A 27,132-nucleotide genomic window follows, 5' to 3' on the forward strand; every position below is an offset into this window, starting at 1 on the left:
GCCGCTGGCAGTGCCTCCCCTGCTTCCCGCTCCCCTCCCGAGCTTCCTCAAGCCCACCCCACCATCCGGGTGTGTGTTCTACCATCTAAGTAATTAAGGTGTTGGCACCTCGGGTCAGTGACTACCCAAGTAATTAAGACCCAGGCATCCTGGCCTGGCTCCTCCGGGTGTCCACCTGCCGCCTGCCCCACCCAGTGTGGGGCTGGGGATGCTTCCTCCGAGCGGAGGGAGAGGAAGGCCGGTGGGGGCTGCAGGCTGTGCCTGCTGCTTCCCACTCAGCTTTCAGAATCCGGGCGGGCTCTTCATTGCTGGTGAAGATGGAGTCCACAGAACTTGCTTATGAGAACATTTTAAGACCTTACAGTTTTCAAAGTAATTTCACATAAAGTCAGGGATTGTGCCTTGACTTACAAGGCTGACACTGATGCTACTGTTTAATGACTTAGGTTTATTATGTAAGATTTGGATGGGCTCTCACAGATCACTCCTTCCTAGCCCAGGATTCCGCTCTGTGGTGCCTCTTCCAAGGCTCATTGACCTCTGACTCAGCACTACAGTGATGAGGGAGCCTGTTTTTGCAAACAGCAGCCTGTGTCTTTTTTTTGGGCGAGGGAAGGTACTGGGGATTGAATCCAGGACCTCAACCACTGAGCTACAGCCACTCCCCAATGAGAGAGTTGTTTGTTTATTCGTTTAGGAGGTACCAGGGATCGAACCTGGGACCTCAAAAATGGGAAGCAGGTGCTCAACCACTTGCGTTACACCTGCTTTTCCCATGTCATTTTTCATAACAGATAATCAAACCATCCATCCTTTATGCAGATCTGGAATCCAAGGCCTTATGATTCCCATCACGTTCATCCTGGTTTTGCCCTGAGAGTCTGTCGGGTCAAATCTCAATTTTTCAAGACAGCCTAGTGTCTCTGACAGCGTGGCCACTCAGAGTGGGCTCGTGGTCCAGCAGCAGTGGCCCCACCACTGCAGAATCTCAGGCCTGGTCCAGGAGCTCCTGAATTGGAATCTGCTTTTTCCATGATCTCTAGGTGATTGGCGTGCATATTAGAGCTTGAGAAGCATTAGCTCACATGCACACACTCCTCTTTTTTCTTTTTCTTTTAATTGTTTTTGCTTTCAGGACTGCTGGTGCTCCAAAAATCCTTCTTGAGAAAGAAATATTTACTTAGAAGCCAAAACTCCGACATCCATTAAACTCTGAAGTCCAAAATTGGTTTGACATCCAGTTAAAACTCACTATTTTAACTGAAAATCTCTTAACAAGTATTTTCATGCCCCAAAGTACAATCACCAAAGATGATATTGATGATCCTGGGGCGTTAGGAGATCACAAATGCCTTTAAAGTCATTAAAGAGTCATTAATGGAAAACGGACTTGGCCCAGTGGATAGGGCGTCAGTCTACCACATGGGAGGTCCACGGTTCAAACCCCAGGCCTCCTTGACCCGGGGAGCTGGCCCATGGGCAGTGCTGATGCGCAAGGAGTGCCCTGCCACGCAGGGGTGTCCCCACATAGGGGAGCCCCATGCGCAAGGAGTGCACCCCATAAGGAGAGCCACCCAGCGCGAAAGAAAGCGCAGCCTGCCCAGGAATGACACCGCACACACGGAGAGCTGATACAACAAGATGACACAACAAAAAGAAACACAGATTCCCGGTGCCACTGATAACGATAGAAGTGGTCACAGAAGAACACACAGTGAATGGACACAGAGAGCAGACAACTGGGTGGGGGGGGGGGGGCGGAGAGAAATAAATCTTAAAAAAAAAAAAGAGCCATTAATGCTGGGCATTTAGTGGTGATCTTAAAAACCTAATAGACTGTGTAAGCACAGCACCTGCTCTTCAGTCGGGCCAGAGGGAGGTAGCTACCAAACTTCCTGCCCCAACACTGCTCAGCTGCAGGAAGAATGGCAGTCGAAATCATTTTCTATTTCTGACATCGCCGCAAGGGCAGAGGCTGAGGGTTAGGCCTTTGAAACGGGCATTGGAGGTGTACACAGTGCTGACAGCTGTGCTGGAGGGAAGCGCTTTCAGTCTGTGCACTCAGCAATATGGAAATGGACTCTGCCAGCTCATGAGCTTGAATAAATGCTTAGCGGCCTTTCCAAGCACAAAGCCATTTTCTATATTTGGCACTTTTTAGACATTCAGTAAAACAGACTGAATCAGATGCCAGATGACAGTGCCAGACTGTCTTCTGTTAAACTCAAGCAAAACCCTGAGAAGCCACTTCCCCCAGCCGTTGTCATACTTCTGTCTCCACGGGATATTCGTGACGACCTTTAAGCCTGACCCCTCACAGGGTGGGACGGTAGCCCAGCAGTGTTGGGGGCCCAAGTCCACCCTGTGCCACGAGTCAGGGCATTCAGCTCAAGGTCCGTGGCCTAAGACGGGTTCGCTGGGGGTGTGGAGGACAGCAGGAGCCACTCCCTGAGATTCGGTCCCTTCAGTTGAGAGAAACTGGCATCCTTGTTTATGTTCTGAGTACCAATTCACTCCAACCCAGCAGGCATTCGCAAAGCCCATGCCCTGAGCTGAGAGGCTCTCTGGAGCCCTTTTTATACCCGCCTTGCTCCTTAGCCTCCTGCATTCAGTAAATATTTATTTAGGGCTCTGATGTCCTAAATACATAATATTATGGTGAAGGAGACACAGTCCCTGTCCTCACTGAACCACAGTAGTTAGGAAGGCAGACAACGCAGGTGCCAGCGCCATCCCTGAGGCTTGTAGGTGCCAACTGTCATCAGAGGAGGGAGAGAGCTGCTTGGAGCAGGAGGTTTAGAGTTCAGGGCTGGACAAGAACTCTCCAGGCTGAGAAGTAGCCAAGCCAGGCATTCCAGCTGGAAGAAAGTGATTCAACAAAGACTTGGCAGCATTAAACTGCACAGGCTAATTTCTGGCCCTGTTTGGTGTGACTTTAGGATAGGAAATACGGTAGCTCAGAGCAGGGTTCCAGACCTCGCTTGTCTCCATCCACAGGGTGGTGCTTCTTAACTGCTTCAGACTGTATCAGAGTCTCAACCTCTTCTTGCACTTACCTATCACCATCCCACAGCCCATGGGATTTGCTCCTTGTTCATCAAAAGAATTTACGTATTTTATTTACAGTAAAATATACATTATGCTACCATATGTATCAGAATGATGAAAAATGTAGGTTCTGCAGCCAGGTGGCTTTCCTACTTGGTATCTTTATGACCTTGGGGAGGTTGTCTAATTCTCTGTTCCTTGGTTTCCACATTCAAAAAATATGGCTAATAATACCAAGCTAACAGGATGGTGTTAGAATTAAATGTTATAATGGTAGTAAGATGTTAGGCTCACTACCTGACATATAGTAGATGCTTAATAAACATTAGCTATTGTAATTGCTTTGTTAACCCATTCAAAGTATTTATTGAGCATCTATGATGCACTATTTTAAGTAGTGAACAAGAAGGAAGGGGTGCCTCTCCTCAGGGAGCTAGTAAAATATTCTCTAATCATTTATATTTTTGTTGCTTCAATCTATCCCCCACTGGATAGTGTTTTTTTGTGTGTTGTTTTTGTTTTTGATATTTTAAATGGCACGTAATACAGAAGTGTGGATTTAGCACAAGACCAACCACCCAGTGCCATTGAGTTGGTTTGATGATTTAATCTCTATTCTTGGTTAGAGACCCCAACAATCAATAAACCCAGGAGGATTTTCTTAGTTCCTACTACATACTTAACATAGTTTGTATATAGTTTGGGGGAAAACCCCAAATCATTGCCGGTAGGGGGGGATTGAAAAAAAATCATGAGTTTGTAATTAAGTGTTAAATTATATGGTGATAGACAATAACACTGCTATGATTTATAGGATATATGATTGATGTGTCTTGGGTAATTTAGGAATTTCATGGAAGGAGGTGGAAGTGAACTAAAATCTTGAGGGTTTGGATGGGTAGAAAAAAATCAAGAGGTGATCCCAGGAGACTGGAACAATATAAGTAAATCACAGGAAGGAATGAAGACAAATATTAATATTCATATTTTATAATCCAGTTAGGGACCCTCTATATATTTGCTGGCTTTAGTAGAAGTGGAAAATCTTATGGAACCAGGTTTTATGAAAACCTGGGTTAGGGTGGTAGTTGAGGAATAGAAGGGAAAGGACATAGAAGATAACATTTTGGAGATGGACTCAACAGGCCTTACTTATAAGAAAATGCTAAAGACCTCAGCTTTCAGAGTGGTTTCACATGCACTGTGTCCTGGCCCAGCAGTCTTTGCACAGTAGTATACTGAATTTGTAATTTGTGCCAGGTTCATCAATGATTTTTTTTTTTCCCTTTTTTCTTTTTAGGGTAGGCGGGGGATTAAAGAGTTTATTAAGAAACAAGAAAAGAGGTAGTACACACCCTGACAGGGGTACAGGTGTGCTACAGGGTGATTCTCAGGCATGGGACCCTGGGTTAGGTCTTTTAAGAACTTTCCTCCTCTCCCTTCCTAATGTTGGGGAGGGGCCCCAGCTGTTTGCTGTTCTAATTGGTTGCCTGTTCGCTTTCAGGGAACCAATGAGGAGGCCTGTTATTTGGAGGTATCAGGGCATCTCAACAATGATTCTTAACCCCATCATACCAGTGTGCTCTTATTATGACTAATTTTTTTAAAAAATTTCTTTTTATTTTTATGACTAATATTTTCATGACTCCTTTACCTTGTCTCAAATGAAATTCATTATTAATTTAACCTATGTACACACATAATTTTTAAAATATCAAGATAGTGCCCTACTGTAACATAAAAGAGAATTACAAAGATAGTCATTAATATTAAAAGCTATATTTCAATATGTAAAAGCCCGGGCATAACTACACCAGAAGACTTAACAAAGTGGCCAGATGTACCAATATGTAGAAGGTGACAACTGCAAATGCAGACCAATAAAATGTGTCAATTTAATAACTCTAATACTACAAGTAGTGTGAGCATCCAGGATTCTCTAACATGGTGGACAATGCTTGGCAAAGTACAGTCTCCCCATAATTATTCAGTAATTGCATTCCCAGAGAACTCAGAGTATATTTAAAAAACCATGCAGCTGTTCTCTGGTATATGTGTGAAATATGGGTTCTGCCCTCAAGTAATTATAAACAGGTTTTCACCTACAAAAATGTCTGGAGACAACTTTTGGAAGTCTTACTGGATGTGACCAATTTTTCATTGTGTAAAACTGATGCATCTTGGGACATCTGGTATCCCTAGCTCCCAGTCAAGTAGATGCCAGCGATATCCCCCAGCATGTAGCGATCAGAAATGCCCCCAGGATTCCGCAGCGCTTCAGAGCCCTGGTTCCATGGGGAACCACTGGACCGATGAACCAAGGGAAAGGGTGCTGTTGGCTCTCAGGTTTCAGAGAGATGACTTGAGGACTGTGGTAGGTGGGGAAGTTGGGACAGGGAGTCTTTGGGTGTCTGGCCCAGAAAAGGAGTTGGCTATAATCCTTTCCTCCTCAGTCAAAGAGAGCTTCCACTTTCTTAAATACTTCAAATCTGGCTTTTCCAATCTAGTAGGAGATTAAAGTTCTGGGCAAGGGAGAAGATAAAAGTGGGGGGAGCTATTATTTTGTAGCAAAAACTGCAAATTACTTCATTTTTGGCTTTTACTTTAAAGACCAGCAAGACCCATTCTAATTCCCTTCCCTCTACCTTGACTTGTGGGTAAGAATGTACTATATCACAAGAGCTCAGGAGAAATCTAGTTCCAACAGGAATTCCTGAAACATTTTTGAAATTTAATTCTTATTTCCCTTTAAACCACAGGTATGATCTCATTTCTTTATTTTTTCCTAGTTTTATAAAGTGTGCAGTAGCATTAATCCCTCGTGGTATTTGCATCTTGGGCAATTGAATGACTGAGCAGATGGGATTAGGATTAGGATTAGTACTCTGCAGATAGCCTTCTGTGTGGAAGGCTTAAAACAAACAAGTGAAAAAGGTCTGATCCATGTACAGTACTTTCAGGAGATTGTTCTTTGGATTTTCAGTGATAACATTTATAGGTATATGGTATATAGTTGTTCTTTTTTATTGTTGTTCTATATATATAACATAAATTTGCCATTTTAATTATTTTTAAATGTATAATTCCGTGGCATTAATTAAATTTACAGTGTTGTGCTACCATTATCATCATCCATTATCAAAAATTTTCTAACCTAAAGCAGAAACTCTGCATCCATTAGTTAAAAACTCCCCATTCCTTCCTCCCCGCAGCCTGTGGTAACCTCTAATCTACTTTCTGTGTCTATGAATTTGCTTATTCTAGATATTGCATGTAAGTGGGCTCATATTTGTTTGTGTCTGGCTTATTTCTCCCAACCTGATATCTTCAAGGTTCATCCATGTTGTAACATGTATCAGAACTTCTTTCCTTTTTAAGGCTCAATAGTATTCCATTGTTTGGCTATATTCCACATTTTATTTATCCATCTGTTCATGGATACTTGGGTTGTTTTCACCTTTTAGTTATTGTGAATAATGCTGCTTTGAACACCTTTGAACAACTATCTGAGTCCCTACTTTCAATTCTTTTGTTTATATATCTAGAAGTAGATTTGCTAGGTCACCTGTTAATTTCAAGTTTAGATTTTTTTTTGAGAATCACTAAACTTTCCACAGCAGCTGCACCATTTTATCGTCCCAAGTATTTAATTTTTAAATAGTCATTTGGCATAAAGACGTTGGGCACACATCAAATGCGTCTCAGTTAATGGTATTCTTAGAACATAAATTTGTTTATAGCCTTATACCAGGACTGTTTATTCATTTGCCAATCAGATGCATACCATTGACAGGACAGCAGGCTAGGCACTGTGAGGAAATCAGACATGAACAAGACTCTTTTCACTTGCAAGAACTTATTGTCCAGTAGGAATGATAAAACCTCACATGTATTATTATAAGTAAGTTGTAAGTTATTCAAAATGTAAGAGGAATTACTGATGGAATTTCTAGGAATGAAATAGTTCTTTCCTCTGGAGAAGGTTCCTGGAGGAGGTAGACTTTTAACTTATTGAAGTTAGAGAGTCAATAAAATTTAGAAATATAGAACATTTTAAATTTTGAGGAAAGACTGTCTAAGCAGAAATAAATGTGAGCAGAAATTTGTTGTGATCTCTCATTACTTAATAATATGTATTCTCCATCAGTTGGGTATAATTGTGTGACTTTGAATGATCAGTAAAAATTATTTTGAAGAAAAAATCTCATTCAAGATTGCTGCCTTTTTGAGGAAAGTCCCTTAATTTAAAGGTTATTTTTTTTTTTTCAAGTCTAGCTTTTACTGTTGAAGAATATCCTTTCGCAACTTCAGAGACTGGCATACCACCTCCATTTTCAAAACTCTAGCATATAACTTTTAACTCCATTCACAGTAAAATGCAATCAGATATAAAGCAGGATTCTTACATAAAGATCTCAGTTACTAGAGTTACTAGAACTAATAAATACATTCAGTAAAGTCGCAGGGTACAAGATCAACATGCAAAAATCAGTGGTGTTTTCATACATCAGCAATGGCAATCCAAAAAGGAATCAAGTCCATTTAAAATAGTATCAGAAAGAAAATATCTGGGAATAAATTTAACCAAGAATGTAAAAGACTTGTACACTTAAAACTACAATACATTGCTGATAGTAATTAAAGAAGAACTAAATATATGGAAGACATCCTGTGTTCATGTATTGAAAGATTTAATTTGGTTAAGATGTCAGTACTACCCAAATGACTTACAGATTCAGTGCAATCCCAGTCAAAATTCCAGAAGTCTTTTGTAGATATGGAAAAGGCAATCATCAAATTCATGTGTGGAATGGCAAGGGACATAGCCAAAAAACATCTTGAAAAATAAGAACAAAGTTGGAGAACTCACACTTCCTAATTTCAAAACTTATTACAAGGCTATAGTAATGAAAACAATGTGGTACTGGTACAAGGACAAATAAAAAGACCAGTGGAATAGAATTGAAAGTTCAGAAATAAACCCACACATCTATGACCAATTGCTTTTGAACAAGTCCACTCAATTGGGAAAGAATAGTCTCTTCAAAAAATGGTGCTGGGGAAACTGGATATCCACATGCAAAAGAATGAAATTGGACCCCTACCTCACACCATATGCAAGAATTAACACAAAACAACAAAACTCTTAGAAAAAAAACAGGATAAAATTCTTCAGTACCTTGTATTAGGCAATGAATTCTTAGACTTTACACCAAAAGCCTGAGCAGTAAAAGAAAAAATCAATAAATTGGACTTCATAGAAAAATTTTGTGCATCAAAAGACATTATCAAGAAAATGAAAAGACATCCCACAGAATGAGTGAAAATATTTGGAAACCATATATCTAAGTGTATAATATCCAGTAAATGTAAACAAGTCCTACAATTCAACAACAAAAAGACAACCCAATTAAAATATGGTCAAAGGGTATAAACAGAAATTTCTCCGAAGAAGATATACAAATAGCCAATAAGTACGTAAAAGGATGCTCAACATCATTAACCATTAGTAAAATGCAAATTAAAACCATACTGAGGGAAGCGGATGTGGCTCAACTGATAGAGCGTTCGCCTACCTTATAGGAGGTCCAGGGTTCGAACCCAGGGCCTACTGGCCTGTGTGGTGAGCTGGCCCATGCACAGAGCTGCAGCATGCAAGGAGTGCCATGCCACTAAGGGGAGCTCCACATGCAAGGAGAGCTGCCCGCTCAAGAAAAGCACAGCCTGCCTAGGAGTGGGTACCACATAAGCGGAGAGCTGATGCAGCAAGATGATGCAACAAAAAAGAGACACAGATTCCCAGTGCCGCTGAGAATGCAAGTGGACACAGAAGAACACACAGCGAATGGACACAAGAGAGCAGACAATGGTGGGGGGAGAAAGGGGGGAGAAATAAATAAAATAAGTAAATCTTTAAAAATCAAACAACAACAACAACAAAAAACCATACTGAGATACCTCTTAACACCTCAGATGGTTATTACATAAATGGAAAGTTACTAGTGTTGATGAGGCTGCGGAGAGATTAGAACTTTCGTGCATTGCTAGTGGGAATGTAAAATGGTACAGCTCTGCAGAAAAGTTTGTTGTTTCCTCAAAAAGTAAACATAGAATTACCATGTGACCTGGCAATTTTACTTCTAGATATATACCCCCAGAGAACAGAAAGCAGAGACTCAAATGGATTCTTGTATACGATAGTCGTAGCAACATTAATCATAATAGCTAAATGGTGGAAACAACCCAAATGTTCATCAACAGATGAATAGATAAACAGAATGTGTATATGCATACATTACAGTGGTATACTTTTCAGCCACAGCAAGGGATGAAGTTGTGATACATGCTGCAACATGGATGCACTTTGAAAACATTAAGCTGAGTGAAATAAGCCAGACAAAAGGACAAATAAATGATTCCATTCCTGTGAAATATCTAGAATAAGCATATTTATAAAGGCAGAAAGTAGATTAGAGGTTACAGGGGCTGGGTGGAGGGGCATTATTAACGGGTACGTTGTTTCTGTTTTGGATGATGAAAAAGTTTTGGTAATGGATGGTTGTTATGGTAGCACAACACTGTAACCATAATCAATTCTACTGTGTACACTTAAAAATGACAAATGTTATGTATATAAATGTGATACCATAATTACACAAACAAACAAAAAACTCACACAATTCAATTACTAAAGTAGAAAAAGTTTCTTGTTAACTGGTTGGGTCCCACATACTGAACTCAAGGACAACGAGAAGCCGAGCTCCAGTTTCCAGGAATCCCAGGGATCCCACGCCCTCACTCTTACTCAGTGTTAGGCACAGCCTGTGTCCTGGGACTTGAGTTGACCTGCCTTCTGCTCCCTCACACTGCTGCAGACTTGCTCTCCATCTCTCAGCACCTCTGGCCTTTGCCTGTACCACCTGCCTGCAGACTGGAGATTTGACTAAATTAGTTAGTCAACACGAGATCTTGGTCAAAATGTTTGCCAAAATTTAATTATCATGTGTTGGAAATGGTTTATATCTCGATATCTGGATGTAGTTACTGAGTGTATAAGAATATAAATTCACAGAATTGTACTCTTAAGATGTGGCATTTCATGTATATATCAATAAAATTTTAAAAAATAATGCTAATCATGGAAAGCAGAAGCAGATGTGGCTCAATTGGTTGGATGCCCATGTACCACATAGGAGGTCCCAGTTTTAGGTTCCAATGCCCCCTAAAGAAGTCGAGCAGTGCTGTACATGCCACAACGAGAGAGATGCCACAAACCAGCAGACACTGCAGCCCGTGGGAGCAGTTATGGCGCAGGCCATTGGGCACTCGCCTCCCATGTGGGAGGTCCCAGGTTCGGTTTCTGGTGCCTCCCAGAGAAGGCAAGCAAACAATGAGCAGACAGATGAGAGGACCATCTGGGGGATGGGGGGGATAAATAAATGTTTTTAAAAAATTTTAATTAAAAAAAAAAGTAAATAAAATCAATACTAATCAATTATCTCAGTCACTGAAGTACTGATAATTTTGATCTACCTTGGGTGATTGATTATGCAATGAATTATGCATTTTTAAGCATTTTAAAATTTTCTGAAATTTTGTGTTTTTTAAAAATCCTTTTAAAATTTAAATTCTTCAGTCAATTACTTGAAACAACCTAAAGAGCCAGCAATGGAAAACTAATTGTAACAACTATTTTACCTTTTCAACATTCTGACAGCTTAGGACTATAAATATTGCCCCTCCTCTCCTCTTCCCCTGCCCCCTCCCCCCCTCAAAAAAAGGGTTTTGAATCAAAAGAAAGGGGGATAAACAATTTCTGGGGAAAAAACAGGTGAAAATACTTGTTGCAAAATGATCCTTTTAATGCTTCAAGATTTCCAATATTTAATTTTTTCAAATATAATGTGAAGATATTCCTTTTCAACTAAATTGTAATTTTGCTGAAGCTGCATTTACTTACTTGCATTCAGTGTCACGTTTTTGAGCCATTTCTTAGGTTCCTCACAACCTAGCTTCCACCCCAAAGTCTATAGCATTTGGTTAAAATTCAAACTGAAGCCCAGTAGTGAGTGAACAGCAATTGCTGTGATGATATCAAAGTGAGTAAAAATAGAACTCTTTACCAACCACCAAAAGGAAGGAACATTCCCTTCTAACAGGGAGCTTTTGGGGGAAAATCAAATTTAATGCCAGTAAGTTATAGCATTAGATCTATAAAGTCAGGGACTATGTGGAAATTAAATTTGAATTTCTTCTCTGCATCAGACCTAGCCAGCCTCACTGTCTCGGATTAATTTCCTGATAGGATGAAGTGTGTCTTAACATCGTTATTGTTTTTAAAGATAGCTCCTTAGTATGACCTCTTTTGTTGGAACAGGACAGCTGGGAAGTGGTGGAAGGACTGAGGGGAGAGATGAATTACACCCAGGAGCCACCAGTTCAGAAAGGATTTCTGCTGAAAAAGAGGAAATGGCCCTTAAAAGGCTGGCACAAGGTAAGACAGTCCTGGGTTCGGAGGCACTTATTATTTATTTTAAGGTTTGACATTTGAGACCAAGGACAGGCTGTTAAATAGAACACCTTCATGTGTTATACTTTCTTTCCCACAGCGATTCTTCTATTTGGACAAAGGAATCTTGAAATATGCGAAGAGCCAAACAGATGTAAGTGTTCTTGCTTGTCCGACATGCCATTAAGAATTCTGAAGGGCTAACTGTTGTCAGCTCAGGGATGAGACTGTGCGCATTTGGAGGTTATATTTCTCTGAAGTGGAAACCACAAGGCATGATACTTTCTGCACTTGGAATAGAGACGCCTGCCCCCACTGTCCTAGCTCTGGGTGCCGGGTAGGCTCAGTTCAACCCTCAGGTGGAGGAGTGGGGGCTCTTCCACACCTCACTGGGTATCCTGGCTCTGGCCTGCTCTTAGGCTTGTTCTGAGGGATTCTCTGGGTGGGAGAGGACACACTTGCAGCCTGCCAGCAGGACCAAAGCAGGGGGTAGGCATCTCTCTTCCTCTTACAGTGACGGTGGGGTTTGGGCGAGGATGCTGTGACGTATCTGCTCCCGTCAAGACTAGGCACCAGTGATGCTCAGAGATGTTCTTACCAGGTGCAATGGATGTGTCATGATGATGGGAGCAAGTGTTGCTGTGGGGGGAGTGGGGGTCGGGGCGGTGGGGTTAAATGGGACCTCATATTTTTTTAATGTAATTTTTAAAAATAAATAATTAAAAAAAAAAAAAGACTAGGCACCGGGCACTGAGGGCTCTGATGGACCATGAACCTCTCCCTTGTAGAGGTCCTTCTCTCACTGGCATTTCTTTCCTCCTTTCTTCCTTTTTCTAGTCTCTCTTAGTTTCCTGTCCATATTCCCCTTTTGAAGTTACTTCTAAGTGAATTTAGATGCTAATTGGTGGGAGGCAGTGCAGTGAACAGGTTAATTCACTGCTGTGGAGTCAAACCACCTGGGTTCATTTTCTGGCTTCCTCACTTACTGGCTGTGAAACTGCTTGTTACTTAACCTCCGTACCTCAGTCTCCTCCTCTGTAAAGTGGCTATAATGCCTTCTACTTCACAGATTAAATAAGTTAATCATATAAAGCACTTAACTCCATCCTGGTCCCTACGAAGTGCTGGATAAATCGTAGTTATTATATGTACAACTAGTGGATGTGGCAGGTGAGGGCAGAGGAAAGGAGAGTTCAGGATGTTACTATTATTTTTAACTCCATGATTCTCAAGCAGTCCTCTTGGTGCCTCCGCAGATAGAGAGAGAGAAGCTGCATGGCTGTATTGATGTCGGGCTCTCCGTGATGTCTGTGAAAAAGTCATCAAAGTGCATAGATCTCGATACCGAGGAGCACATCTACCATCTGAAGGTGGGACTGGGTGCTGGCTCCCATAGTGCAGGGGGGTATGTTTATGTGGGCAGGGGCTGTCATCAGTTATACCAGGTGAGGACATGCCAGCCATTGGACCTCACTGCCATTTTTGTAGCTATTTGTGATGCCTTTTTTGTATTTCAGAATTCTCAACCAACATGTAAATCTTCTTTGCCATGTAGTTTCTCAGTGAATAGGACAGTTCTTCATTGTGCAGGATGATCTCACGGCTGAAAGTTAGCATCCCTGTTTCCCAATCCCCTAAACACCAGTAGTTACTCCTACCCAGTAATTGTGGCAACAATCAACAACAAAAACCTGCCCATTTCCAAATACAGCCCCTACTCCAGGCAGTTCATCCTTAACTAAGAACTATTTACTATAGTTTAAAATATATTCTCTGAAATACAGTCTAATGCTTACTACATTGAGCCTGTGAGCCCTGTCTTACAGGTTCAGCTAATTATATAGGGATTTCATTAAAATTCTCATGTCAGGATTTTTTTCCCAACAGTGTAGTTCTCCAAATAGTACCCCTCAAATATGCTTAACTCATGTTTCTTTCTCTTCACAGGAGGTATAGATAGTTAAAAGCATGAAGCGTGCAATTTGGAGTTATAGTTCTGGTTCAGATCTTGACCTAGCTACTTACTAGCTGTTGACCTTTTCAATTTCTGAAACTTTAGATTTTTCCCCTAAAAATGGGAATAATTATAGTGCTGACCATGTAGGGCAGCATATAGAGAATATGGCATAATGCCAAGCCCACAGTAAGCTCAATAAATTTAGTTATTATATATGAAAATTGGGTGGTCCCCAAATGTTAGCAATTATTGAGGAAATGTTAAGACTCTTTTCTAGAGAGTTGTAAAGACAAATTACTTGGGCTAATGAGGTTGGGGACTGAGGGTTGGGAAAATAGGTATGAGATTTTGAGCACCATGTCTTAGCATGTCCCTGTCTTCTTGTTTGCACAGTGCTCGGGTAATACATGTTTGACACCTAGATGTGGTTGATGGACTGAGGACAACAGTCAAAACCATGCTGTGTCATAGCCTATTCTAATCTCTGGAATAGTTTTTTATATCTCCCTGTATTTCCAATAACTGTTCTGGTTTTCTTGCCATGGTCAGGAAATAATGAGTTCTCATTTATCAACTATTCTATTAACATAATTAAACTAACTATCGATTCATAATTTTTGAAGAACTAGAATGCCTAAAATACATTGAATAATAATAAACATTGTTTAATATTTCTCTTTTTGATTCTTTTTGTGTTTCGTACTCATTCTTTTGGACATCAGTTTAAAAATAAGTCAAGGGAAGCAGATAGGGCTCAAGTGATTGGGCTTCTACCTGCCATATGGGAGGACCTCGGTTCAATCCCTGGGGCCTCCTGGTTAAAAGAAAAAGCATGCCCGCTTGGTGAGCCAGTGCCCATGCAGCAGATGCCCACACAGCAAGCCAAGTGCCTGCGCAAGTGAGTCACGCAGCAAGATGACGATGCGACAAAAGAGAGATGAAGGGGAAGTACATAGAGACCAGGAACTGAGATGGCCCAATTGACAGGGAACCTCTCTCCACATCACAGGTCCCCAGGATCAAATCCCAGGGAACCTAGAAGAGAAAAACGAAAAGAGAAGACAAAAAGAGAAATAGATACAGAAGATCACACAGCGAATGGACACAGCAAAAAAAAAAAACAAAAAACAAAAAAAACCAACAGCAAGGCAGAGGGAAGGGGAGGGGGGAAAATGAGCTTGGGCACTGACTTTTAAGGGCCTCTGAGATTGGATTAGTGTAAAGGATGGCACAATCAATTTGTATCAAGATTCCTGTTAAGCACATCTAGGAAGTAAAATGAATTTCAGTAGCAAAAGGTAGGGAGACAAATAGGTGTGAGTCTGTTCTTGCTTCTTCTTGTTAAGTCCACATTAAAGAGCCCCTGGAGGAGCTTTAAGTCTTGTGTGTACTTCTGTTAACCAAGAAAACAAATAAATAAACCAATAACCTTTCCTAAATGGATGATGCCACTGACATTTATTTCCACAGTTTTGCTCTCAGCTCTGGCATTAAAAGGGTTCTAACAGGATTGACCTGAATTTTTCTTCTTGGAAGCTAACATACCATGCCTCCCTTTGGGTCATTTTAAATAGCAGATTCGTGAGTTCTGTCTCTTAATATATAGGTGTCTATGATTTTTCACTGTGAAGATATTAATAATACCCTCATATACTTGCAGATATGTTAACTATTAAGAAATATCTGTGGTATGAAACTGCTTGTTATATTCTTTTTAGTACTTAGATAAATGTGTGAAATATTTTGTAATAAAAGTTACTAGCTAAAAATATTATTCTTCATGGAAATTAGAAATTGATAGTCACTCATCTATGGAGAGGGTGGCTAAATGTTTGTGTGTGTGTATGTGTATTTAAAATCCTAGAAGCCAGGAGCAGATGAATGGATATAGCTCAGTGGTTGAGCACCTGCTTCCCATGTATGAAGTCCTGGGTTCAATCCCCAGTACCTCCTAAAAAAGAAAAATAGAAATAAAAAATAAAATCTTAGAAGTCTTTCATAATGTTTTCTGATTTTTCATTCTAGTTCTAAGAGTGGGAGAAATGTTCTTTTAGATAAACTTCACATCCATTAACATATATTCCTCAACATTGTATTCTTTGTCGGAGAAGATTAACAAGGTCAAATATCGTAGGGAGAATTTATTTATTGATTCCCGTTCAGAGAAGATTGATCTGAAAAGTCTGAATTATAAAAATAATTAAAAAGGAAAACTTTAATAGTGCTCCTGTTTTCAATAGAGCTAGGAAGTTGGAACTAGAGAACTTAGAAATGCTTTAAGAGACTTATGTAAGAATACATTTTAGTTTGTTTATTGTTTAATATAACTGGTACTGTTTTACCTTCTAAAGTATTGCATGACAATTGGGCTCTTTCATAGACAGTATAAATATATATGTTTTGAAGACAATTTTTACTTTCCATTTCCACCTTACACTTTTCTCTTCAAATTGCAAACATGTTAACCAAGATGTTATTTCTACATTTCTACTTGTGACAGCATGGAAAGAGAGTGTGTCAAGCATGACTTTAATTTGGTGAATAATCGTTCCTTTCAGTGAGTGACTCTTTTCTTTCTCTCTTTCAATTTTAAAAATATTAGGTGAAGTCAGAAGAAGTCTTTGATGAGTGGGTATCCAAACTCCGTCACCACAGAATGTATCGTCAAAATGAAATCGCCATGTTTCCACATGAAGTGAATCACTTTTTCTCAGGGCCCACCATCACCGACTCTGCATCGGGGGTGTTTGACTCCATTTCCAGTAGGAAGGTAAGAAGTGTTTTGCCGATAATGAGCGTAAAAGAAGGGGGCAGCTTTGTTGAAGGAATCCTATCTGGGGTGCTGCATCTGAGGAAGGAAAGGTTTTGGGGGAGTTGCCGGGTAGGCTTTTGGCTGGTCTTTAATTAGTTGTGTTTGCCCAATCTGTCAGAACCAGGACTAGCTTCTAGTAATATTAATTGTGAGACAATAATTGAATTACACAGGCAAGGAGGAAGGCAACATCCTCACATGTGGTTGTAAAATGAGGTAAATATGTTTATGGCTATGCAGGATTGCAAAATATTTCCAAACATTTATTGCATTAGTTCGGTGTAATTATCATTTGCCAGAAGAAGAAATAAAGACTGCAGTGCAAGTCCTCCTAGCTTGGTATGGCTAGGCTGGGGCAGCAGGCTAAGGTCTTAGAGGACTTTTCCAGACACTTCTTCCTCATTACATTGATGGCTCCCATTAGCCCCAAGGCTGCTCTGTTATCCTCTACCCTGAAGTGTTCTCTCCAGACTGTGTTTTCATTTGTAATGTGCTTTTGTCATTTGCGGGACAGCGTAGCAGTATATCACAGCAGAATTCATTTCAAACCGGGAGCAATCTGGCATTTTCTTTTGGTGGTGAGACACGAGTTCCATTATGGTTGCAGACTTCAGAGGACATGGAAAAATGCTCAAAAGGTAGGTGTTTTTTATTTGTTTGTTTGTTTTTGAGATACTAGGGGCCAGAGATTGAACCTCAGACCTCGTATGTGGGAGGCCGGTGCTCAATCACTGAGCCACATCGGCTCACCTGAGTTGGTGTTTTTGTTTGGTTTTTCAGGAGGCCCTGGGAACTGAACCCAGGACTCATGGAAGCAGGCACTCAACTGCTTGAGCCACATCCGCTCCCTTGCTGCTTCCTTCTGTCAGGGCTCTTAAATGACACTGATTTTGTATTTATACCTCAAATGAATTTGTAGCCTCCCCTTCGGTCACCTACACTCCCATGTCTATTTTCCTTGGTAACGATGCTCACATGATCAGTGAGACACTTTCCTTACAGATCTTTACATCTCCACCTGGGTGTGCATGTGGAGAAGTTTTCTTTCTCTCCTCCCTCCCCCTTTCCCTCCCTCCCTCCCTCCCGTCATTGGGCCCACTGAGCTAGTCTCCAGGGGTTGGGTCTGGGCAGCTCTCCCTGTTTGTTTTTTAATGCCAAAAATGATTCTCATGTACACCCACGATTGAGAACTACTGTTATAGAAGCGAGTAGGTAAACCAAATGGAGATCCCATTAGTTATGGGTATTAACCCTGGCTGTACATTATAATCACTAAGAGAGCTCCTAAAATAAGGTTTGCCAATGCCCAGGTCCCTCACCCAAAGACCCTGTTTAAATTGGGGGCATCATTAATTTTTCCAAGTTCTCCAGGTGATTCTGTTATGGACCCAGGGTTGAGAACCTCTGCCATAAGGAAGCTCAGCATCTTCAAAATGAAGTAGCTTAGGCTCACCCGGGGTGTCTCCCACACAAATCACCAGAATGGGAGAGGAGTGTTCTGACTTAATTGCCTGGGATGGGGTTTAGGTGTATATAATTTTTTAAATTTCTGCACATGATTCTAAAGTATAGCCAAAGTTAAGAACCACTATTAGAGAAACAGGCTAGGTGGTAGCCTTGACATTTTCATTTTCTCCTGCTGAATCAAATATGATTATACCCGGAGGCATACAGGCTTTGCCCTTGCAGTAAACATCACTCATGAACTTTAGTGACTGGCATCTTGGGGCAATGGCTCACAAATGTGGTCCCTGGGCCAGTGCATTAGCATGGCTGAGAACTTGGTAGAAATGCAATCTCAAGCTCACCCCAGATACGATGAATCCAGCACTGGGGTGGAGCCTGGTGAGCCATGCTTTAACAAGTTCTCCTGGTAATTCTGATGATACTCACTGAAGTTTGAAAGCCACAACCCAAAGGCATCTAGGCCTTTACTCTTCAGCAGAAACAGCCATCGGCATCCAGGAAACAAAAAATTGTGGACTAGTGTTTGAGCAGGTGACCTAGGAACTGTCTGAGCACACTCTTACAGCAGTACTTTCGGGTCCATCTACAGCCCTGCAGAGGCTCGTCATGGCCCTCGTGCAGGTCCACGATGGACAAAGGTGGCCTCCAATATCAGTACAACTTTTCATTTTAGTTTTGTTCATTCAGTGTGCACTGTGGGTTCCGAGAAGCAGATAGTGGCAGTCTGGTACTGCCAGGTCAGTAATAATGATATGCTAATGGTAGTCGATTTATTTCATACTTCCTATAGGCCAGGTGCTCTCTAACACTCCATGTACATCAACTCATTTACTCTTGAGCTAGGTGCTATCGTTCTCCCCGTTTTCCAGATGAGGAAAATGGGGCACAGAGAAGGTGTGTAATTTGCCCAAGACTCCTAGCTCCTTAAATGGATTCTGACCAGGTCAATCTGGTTCTAGTCCATGCTCTGACCCAGTCCACTCTACTGCCTTCCAAGAACATGGAAGTCAACTTTCCTATCCTAACAGATGTAAAATCAAATGTCGATCAAGAAGAGAAGTGGCTGGCACCCCGCATAGTAGACCTGGAATGCCAAGATAAGCACGGGTAGGTGCGCGCTTCCTCCCTCAGGCTAGTGGAAGCCCCTGAGCCCTCTCCTCCCTGTCCCGCAGACCTGGTGCACTGTCATACCTACCTGGTGGAAATGAGCCAGCTCCTACAAAGCATGGATGTCCTGCATCGGACGTATTCGGCACCAGCTATCAACGCCATCCAGGTGAGCCAGCTCCCGCTTCTGTTTGCCTTCTGGCATTTTTCTGCTTTCCCATGTCCTCCCCAGCCTTTGACTAACCGTGGGCTGTTGTCTGCTTGGTTGCTGCAGCCAAACTCAAGGGGATGGAGAGGTTTTCTTTGCTGGACCTTTATCCCTATTGGTTTGGTGGATCTTACTGTCTGTGCTCTTTCCTGTTTTGAAACAAAGGGTGGAGCTTTTGAAAGTCCCAAAAAGGAAAAAAGATCGCACAGGAGGTGGCGGTCCAGAGCTATTGGCAAAGATGCTAAAGGAATGCTGCAGGTAACCATTGCGCCCCCACCCTCAGCTCCCCAACAGGCCAGCCTCTTCATTGGCCCTGCTCTGCATGCCATGTGCTAGGGTCTACTTTTACTAAAATAGGAGAGAACACAAGTGACTATTCCATAGTTTCCCATAAATACTTAGTGCACTTAGATTTTCTAGATACTAGAATAAGCATGCAATAGATACTGGGATGGGGAGAAAACATTTTCCAAGAGAAATATGGCATTTTGGTTTCTCCCTCTCTAACGTTTGGCCTGCCCTGTGCCCTGCTTGGGTGTGTGCCTTGTTTGGTGGCTGCTATGGCTCTTTGCTCTGACCCACCTCTTCTGCGGATGCTCAGTGGATCTTTCATCCCTCTGAGACCACTGGCCTGAGCCTCTGGGGACAGAACATTGTTCAGACTCTCATTTGCCCTCTATTGCCAACCTCCCTGTGCCCCATCAGAGGTTCACTGTGTCACACTAGCAGCTGTCTTACCCAGTGCCCATCCAAACAAGAGGCCAAGAATTGCTGCTCAGCCTTTGCCTATTCAATTGAGACGTTGTCAGAGTCAAAATAAAACATAAACGTGGACATAGATCGTCTGATATGGTATTGTGTGCTCTTTGATTTAAGGAGTTTATAGATTGAACTTAAATACTTCAAAAGTGAAGAGTTTCATGTACAAACATGTGAGAAGTCACTTTGTTTTGTGTAGAAGTACCAGGTGCAAATAAAGAAAAGCATTTTTAAACCTGTCGTAGATAGGGGATAATTTTTGCCAAGAGGAAGGAATTGAGTATTAAATGATGTAAAAAAAAATGTGAAACAGCCTGGCAGCTTTAGCTGTCCTTTTCAACCTATAGCTTTATTGCTCTTATCGTTTCCAAAAGAATATATGATTTCTCAAGAAGCCAGTACAACTTGTTCTGGGAAGTGTTTTCCTGCGTTTTCATTTATTTTTCTTTTAAGTCATCATTCAGTAGGAGACTTAGCTATAAAATGTTGCTCTCTTACACTCTCCAAACTTAGAACTAAGTTAATACTCTAATCAACCTGCATTTGAAGAGAAGTGTCTCATTTTTGTGTCCCTTTAGGTCCCTAAACCCTTTGCTGGCCCAGTAAGACTGCACTCCTCCAATCCTAATTTGTCAACACTAGATTTTGGGGAAGAAAAAACGTATTCTGATAGCTCTGAAGCCTCTTCAGAGTTTTCTAAAATGCAAGAAGATCTGTGTCATATTGCCCATAAAGGTAAATGAGATTTCTTTCTTCCTAATGTGCTGGATGAAAATGTTAAGTGCATGCCTGAATGTGGAATGCCCATAGAGAAGGTATTTTTGTTGGTTCATTTTCTGCTCTATTAAGATTTTGGGCATCCTAATTTTTTGTTTATTTCCCTAAGAATGGGGAGTGCATTGGCAAAAAGTTTTATTTTAATCCCTGGGGTGAGACAGTGAGAGTATTACGTATACTTTAAAAGCTGAGCAATTCATATTCTGATGGGAGTATAAATTGGTACTTTTGTGGAGGGCAATTTGACATGATGTTTCAACTTTTTTTTTTTTTTTTTATCTTCCTATCCAGCCATTTCACTGTAAGGGATTCATTTGTAGCTATTCATTTATAATTTATCTAAATAAAGATATCCTTGGTAGCATTGTTTATCTGTTCAACATTATTAGCCATTAGAGAAATGCTAATTAAAACCATGATTATGTTACTATACACCTTTTAGAACAGCTAAAATAAAAAGTACTGACTACCAAATGCTGATGAGGATGTGGAAAAACTGGATCTCTCAGGTACAGCCACTCTGGAAAATCATTTGGCAGTTTTATATAAAACTAAACATACACTTTCTATATGGCCCAGTGATTGCACTCCTGAGCATTTATCCCAGAAAAAATGACAACTTAGTCTGCATAAAAACCTATACACAAATGTTCAGAGCAGCTTTATTGTAGTAAGCAAAGACTGGAAACAATCCAAATGTCCTTCATGGGGTGAGTGACTAAACAACCTAGTCCATCCATATGATGGAGAACTCCTCAGCAATCAACAGGAGCAAACTATTGATTCATGCAGCAACTTGGATGGATCTTAAAGACATTATGCTGAATGCAAAGAGCCAGTCTCAGAAGGTTACATACTGTGTGATTCCATTCACAAAACATTCTTGAAAGGACAAAATTATAGACCTGGAGACAAGATTGGTGGTTGCCAGGGATTAGGGACTGAGAAGAGGTATAGGAGAGGGACATGAGTGTGACACAAAGGGCTAGCTCAAGGGATCTTTGTGGTGATCGAAAATTCTGTTCGTTGATTATGGTAGTGGTTACATGAATCTACCCATGCAATAAAATTGCATCAAACTACCCACTCACATTTACACAACTTAGTGCATGTAAAACTGGTGAAATATGAATAAAATCTGTAGATTTTACTGATGTCTATTTCTTGGTTTTGATAATGTACCATGGTTAGTTCAGAAGTTACCATTGGGGGAAACTGGCTATAGGGTACATGTACTTCTCTGTACTGTTTTTGCAACTTTTTGTGAGTCTGTAAAGATTTTAAAATAAAAAGCTGTGTTTTTTTTAATTTGAAATAACCTAAATGCCCAATAATAGAGGATTGGATTTTTTTTGATGCAACAATCATAGAGTAGAATACGCAACAGTCATAATAATAATAATATAACAATAATAGCTATATTATATTGAGCGTATCACTATCATATCAGGTGTTTGCTAAGCACTTTACATGTATTGTTTCCTTTACTTCTAGTAGTAAACCATGGAGTAGGTATTATTATTATAATCTCCATCATATAGAAAAGAAACCTTAAACTAAGAGAGAAACTAAAGAACTTCCAGAGAGTCACATGGCTACAAAGCAATCAACCTGGGGCCTGAACCCTAACCTGCTGGACCCTAGAGTCTGCACTCCAAGGCAGTTGGGGTAACCAGGGCTATTTTTTATTGATGTAGAAAGATGTCCCCAACATATCATTAAGTGGAAACAAGGTTACAAAACAATATATAAGTATGATTCCATTTTTGGGAAAAAGAAACGATATCCTTTTGATCTATTTAGGCATACTAAAAAGTCTGGAAAGATATGCATTAAAGATATACTTGACAGAGGGTTGCTATAGATTGAATCGTGTCCCCACAGCATGTTCAAGTCCTAACCCCCTGTCCTGTGGATGTGAACTCATTTGTAAATAGGATCTTTGAAGATGTGATTAGGTAAGATGGGGCCAGGCTGAATCAGGGTGGGCCTTGATCCAGTATGACTGGAGACCTTATCAACAGAGAAAATGTGGGCAAGGTAGCAGGAGTGAGGAGGAGGTGGAAGACACAGATCACCATATGTCTTAGTTTGCCATAGGTTCCAGTTTGCCAGAATTAACAGAATTGGGTTAGCTTTTATAAAGAGGATTTATTAGGGTAAAAACTTAAGTTCCGAGGCTGTGAAAATGTCCAGATCAAGGCATTGTCAGATTGGCAGTTGCTGGAGTCCTGCCACGTGGCAAGGCAAAATGGCAGCTCACCATCTGGGTCTCTGCTTTCTCCTCAAGCTCAGCTGTAGGCGATCAAGCACATGGCATGGCTCCTCTTGAGCTTTGAGCTGCTCTGTGGACCTAGCCTCTCGGGGGCCTCTTTCTCTGCCTCTGTGGTCTGCTGATTTCAGCCTCTTTCTCTGTGTTTTTTATTTCAGTTCTTATGCAAGAGGGCAAAGACATAACCTGGGTCATGCCTCACTGACATGGTCCAATCAATGGTCCTAAGTAATCTAATCAAAGTCCCTTAACTGAATCTAATACAATCAAAGGGTCTCACACCACAGAAATGGATTAGTTCTAAGAACATGATCTTTTCTGGGATTCACAAAAGAAATTCATATTGTCACACCATGTGATGGCAGAAATGACAGAGATAGGGATTGAATTATGGATTGCTAGTTAGCCACCATCAGAATGTTACAGACTTCAGAGAAAGCACAGCCTGCCGATACCTTCATTTCGGTCTTCTGGCCTCCAAAACTGTGAGACAATAAATTCCTGCTTTTTATGTCAGCCAGTCTGTGGTATTTGTTAAAGCAGCCCTGGCAAACTAAGTCAAGGATAGAGTTATAGATTGTTTATTGTTTTCTTTCTGCATATCTTTTTTATTTTAATTGTTATATATTGATAATTGCTTTTAAGGATAAAATGGATTTTTAAAATTTGAAGTGGAAGAGCAGTGATTGAAATGGAAAAGTAGCAGATATTCCCTTTGCCTTCCTCTTCTACCTTCACATTTTCTACCTTTACGTACTTATTCTTTCAGTGCTCTCTTCCTTTGTCCTACAAAATATACAACCTAAGCTAAAATTGTTTATGATGAAACCATTTTATACTTTTTAAAGATTCCCACTGCAAACTCTTGTCCTAGCTACTATTAGAATTCTGTCAGTGTTGTGGAGTACATTTATAAGATGGGTAGAGTTATCCACACTGCCTCTGAAAGCTCTTCAAACACTTCTTTGGGCATTCTCTACTATTAAAGATCAGATGTAACTAGGTAAGTTTATGCTTTGTGGGAGGAAATTCCTATAAAGTCCCGTTAATTTTTTTTTTCAATTTCTCTCTCTTTCTCCCCCCCACCCCAGTTGTCTGTTCTGTGTCCATTCACTGTGTGTTCTTCTTTGTCCACTTGTATTCTTGTCAGTGGCACTAGAAAACTATGACTCTTTTTGTTGCGTCATCTTGCTGTGTCAGCTCTCCATGTGTGCGGCACCACTCCTGGGCAGGCTGTACTTTCTGTGCACGGGGTGACTCTCCTTATGGGGCTCACTCCTTGCACATGGGGCTCCCCTACATGGGGGGACACCTCTGCATGACAGGGCACTCCTTGTGCACATCAACACTATGTGTGGGCCAACCACATGGGTCAGGAGGCCCTAGGTTTGAGCCCTGGATGCCCCACGTAGTAGGCAGACTCTCTATCATTTGTGCCAAATCCGCTTCCCGACCATTGATTTTTAATACTGTGAACTGTCTTTTTAAAAATACAATAATGCCTCTTTGCAGAGGAGGAAAGACCTGAATTTTTGCCTACATTGAAGAAGCTGCTCCTCAGCAGGACAGAGACAACTCTTATGAGTCAATCCATTGATCCAGTCCTCCTGCAGAGGTTGAAAGTCTATAATGGGCCCCAGCCAGCTGTTTGGTCTTTTGGAGCTTTGTGCAAACCACCTGGCTGCAGAGCTTCCACATTCCTAGACTGGGCCAAGGTTTGTGCTCTGAGAAAAACACAAGTGTGTTTATCCAACAACAGTCTGCACCCCATGGGCTCAAGGACAGCAGATTCTACAGGGAGCAGGACTAACTGCTTCATTCCTGTGGTTTTCCAGTTCACTGGCAGAGACAGGAAGAGCTCCGTCTTCCTCGTTAAGGGAGTCCCTTTAACGCAGTCTCTAATCCAGGGGCCTTGTGGAACAGAGAGTTCTTGGGTTTACTCAAAGTCCTGTGATCTTACATACCTTCTTACTCCCGTATATTCAAGCTCGAAGCATCTTGACCTTCCTTATTTTGGTACTAACAGTTTCTCTTGTACTTTCTTGGCCATATCACTATTGTGTTGACTATGATTCCTGAGCAGCTGAACCAAGGTCAAGAATTCTACTGATGTTGTAACATGGTCTGTGTGACCTTGTACATTTTCTTCACCTTTTTAAATGCATCTGACTTCACATATCCTAACTGTTTTGTAGACATTAAATCAAAATATTAAGAGTGCTGGTTTGAGTCTTTGTGGACTTCAGCAAATCCTGTTCTTAAAGTGAATCCATTCATGTGCCTATAAACCCATTGTCGATGGGACCTTTTGATTAGATTCAGTTAAGGGATCTTTTGGTTAGACCATTTCAGTTAAAGGTCTTTGATTGGTTTGCAGGACCCTGGGTGGGTCTTAATCCTCTTACTGGAGTCCTTTATAAATGGAAAAACAAAAAGCCACAGATACAGGGAAAAGGCCGCAGCAACAGAGGGAAGCCTCCAGATCTTGACAAACCCAGGAAAGAAAAAAAGCACAGACAGCAGCCCGAAACTGAAGCAATGAGGCCCTGCATGTGCCTCACTGCCCACAGCTGAGCTCGGGTAGAATGTGAGCCTGGAGGAGCCACCTCACAGAGCCACCACTGTGCCCTGCCCCATGGCAGGTGTCCAGGGTCACCAGCAGCCCATCTTCAATGAGACAGCATCTCTGATGCTGGACATTTCCCAGCCTCAGAACTGTAAGCTTTTAACCTAATAAATTCCCATTTCTGATATATTGCTCCCAGCAGCTTTTAGCAAACTAAAACAGTAAGCAGCCAATATATATATAACCCACCTCCAGTTAGAGTCCTTTTATATGTATTATAGACTGTAAATCTTATTTTATGGCTTATCATTAAACCACTTCTTATGGGTTCATGTTTCTAGGTTTGTGTGTATGTTGCTTTACCCCAGGCTATCTGAAGTCAGAGGACTTGATTTGGCAAAATGGCAGCCAGCTGAGTGCCACATTTATTTAATTTAGAGCAATGAAGATGACAATGAAGAGGTAGGGCTCCCAGGCATGCACACAGATGGCATGGGTGTCCTGTGCAGCTGCACAAGAAAGCAGGGTCCTGACCAAGGGACATCAGATGCAGTGAGTTGACTGCCTGGCTCGCTGCTGCCCTGCTGAGCTGTTCTTGTAGGACTCAGAACCATAGAGATTCTGGTCAGTCCCTCATTCAGAGAACCGCTAACCTGCCTGAGGATTTTTACAGTATTGTTCTGGCATGGGACTAAAGTGTCCTTGTGAAACTGCTGCCCAGTTTCAAGAGAATGCAGTCACCCGTTCGTACATCCTCATGCATCTCTTTCATCATCATCACTGTTATCACAGTAACTAACGTTTATCGTGTACTACATGCCGTGCATTGTGCATTATCTTAGTTCATCCGTCTAGCAAGTTCATGAAGTATATGCTGTCATTATCCCCATTTGGAAATGAGGAAACTGGGGGTTTAGACACCTTCTACACTTGTCCAAGGTCATGCAGTTAACAATTGACAGGGCTGGGAAGAATGCAGGGGAGAGGATAGAGCCAAACTGCTTGTCTCTCTGTTGAACTGCCCAGTATTTTCCTTATTTGAATTTTTAAATCAAAGAGCTAAATGTGCTCTATAGACATGATAAGAAAACTTCAGGACTATTAACTCTTGCCTTCTTTTGTCAGAAGAAGCACCTTTGTGTGTGTGTTTGTATTGTGTGAAGATGCCGTAAGTCCATCTCTAAATGTCACAGACTCTGACAAGGTCAGTGACCTATAGAGGCAGGTTCAGTTGTCCTCGTTCCTGTGAAATGAGGGAAGTCAATCAGTGATGCCTACTTAGTTTCTGTTTTTCTAAATAGGCTGCTCTTGGATAACGATACCTTTAAAAATGCAACCCTGTGGAATTCAGTAATATGCCAGCCCATTTGAGAAGAGCGGCTCAGTCTCTTTCTTCTTTTGCCCTTCTAAAACAAAATGTAATAAAGGAGATTGCAAAAATAATATTCAAATGTGATGTCCATGATCAATCATTTAAATAACAGTTTAAGATGGCTTAAACTGAAGTTCTAAAAGCTATCAACACATAAAGCAAGAAATTCATCCAGTTTTGATCACAAAATGCAAAAGTTAATTGTTGAGTGCCTAACAGTGCTAAGGTGTGATAGTACCTAAATGCTCAGTACAGTGAACAGAGTAGATAAATGCCAA

General features: G+C 41.2%; 1 protein-coding gene across 4 annotated transcripts in view; it reads left to right on the forward strand.

The window, feature by feature from the left end:
* The window catches only part of OSBPL3 (oxysterol binding protein like 3), a 181,570-nt gene that overhangs the window by 109,570 nt on the left and 44,868 nt on the right, over positions 1 to 27,132 (forward strand). For 2 of the 4 annotated variants that reach the window (XM_058296868.2, XM_058296870.2), the window contains exons 3-10: positions 11,426 to 11,542; positions 11,658 to 11,711; positions 12,814 to 12,927; positions 16,117 to 16,284; positions 16,841 to 16,964; positions 18,966 to 19,069; positions 19,274 to 19,366; positions 20,446 to 20,602. In XM_058296868.2, the coding sequence (XP_058152851.1) occupies positions 11,426 to 11,542; positions 11,658 to 11,711; positions 12,814 to 12,927; positions 16,117 to 16,284; positions 16,841 to 16,964; positions 18,966 to 19,069; positions 19,274 to 19,366; positions 20,446 to 20,602 (931 nt within the window). The remainder of the gene's footprint in view (positions 1 to 11,425; positions 11,543 to 11,657; positions 11,712 to 12,813; positions 12,928 to 16,116; positions 16,285 to 16,840; positions 16,965 to 18,965; positions 19,070 to 19,273; positions 19,367 to 20,445; positions 20,603 to 27,132) is intronic. The other 2 variants (XM_058296869.2, XM_058296871.2) reach the window with 1 other exon arrangement.

This window comes from Dasypus novemcinctus, chromosome 5 (genome assembly GCF_030445035.2).
Source record: "Dasypus novemcinctus isolate mDasNov1 chromosome 5, mDasNov1.1.hap2, whole genome shotgun sequence".
NCBI classification, from domain to species: domain Eukaryota; kingdom Metazoa; phylum Chordata; class Mammalia; order Cingulata; family Dasypodidae; genus Dasypus; species Dasypus novemcinctus.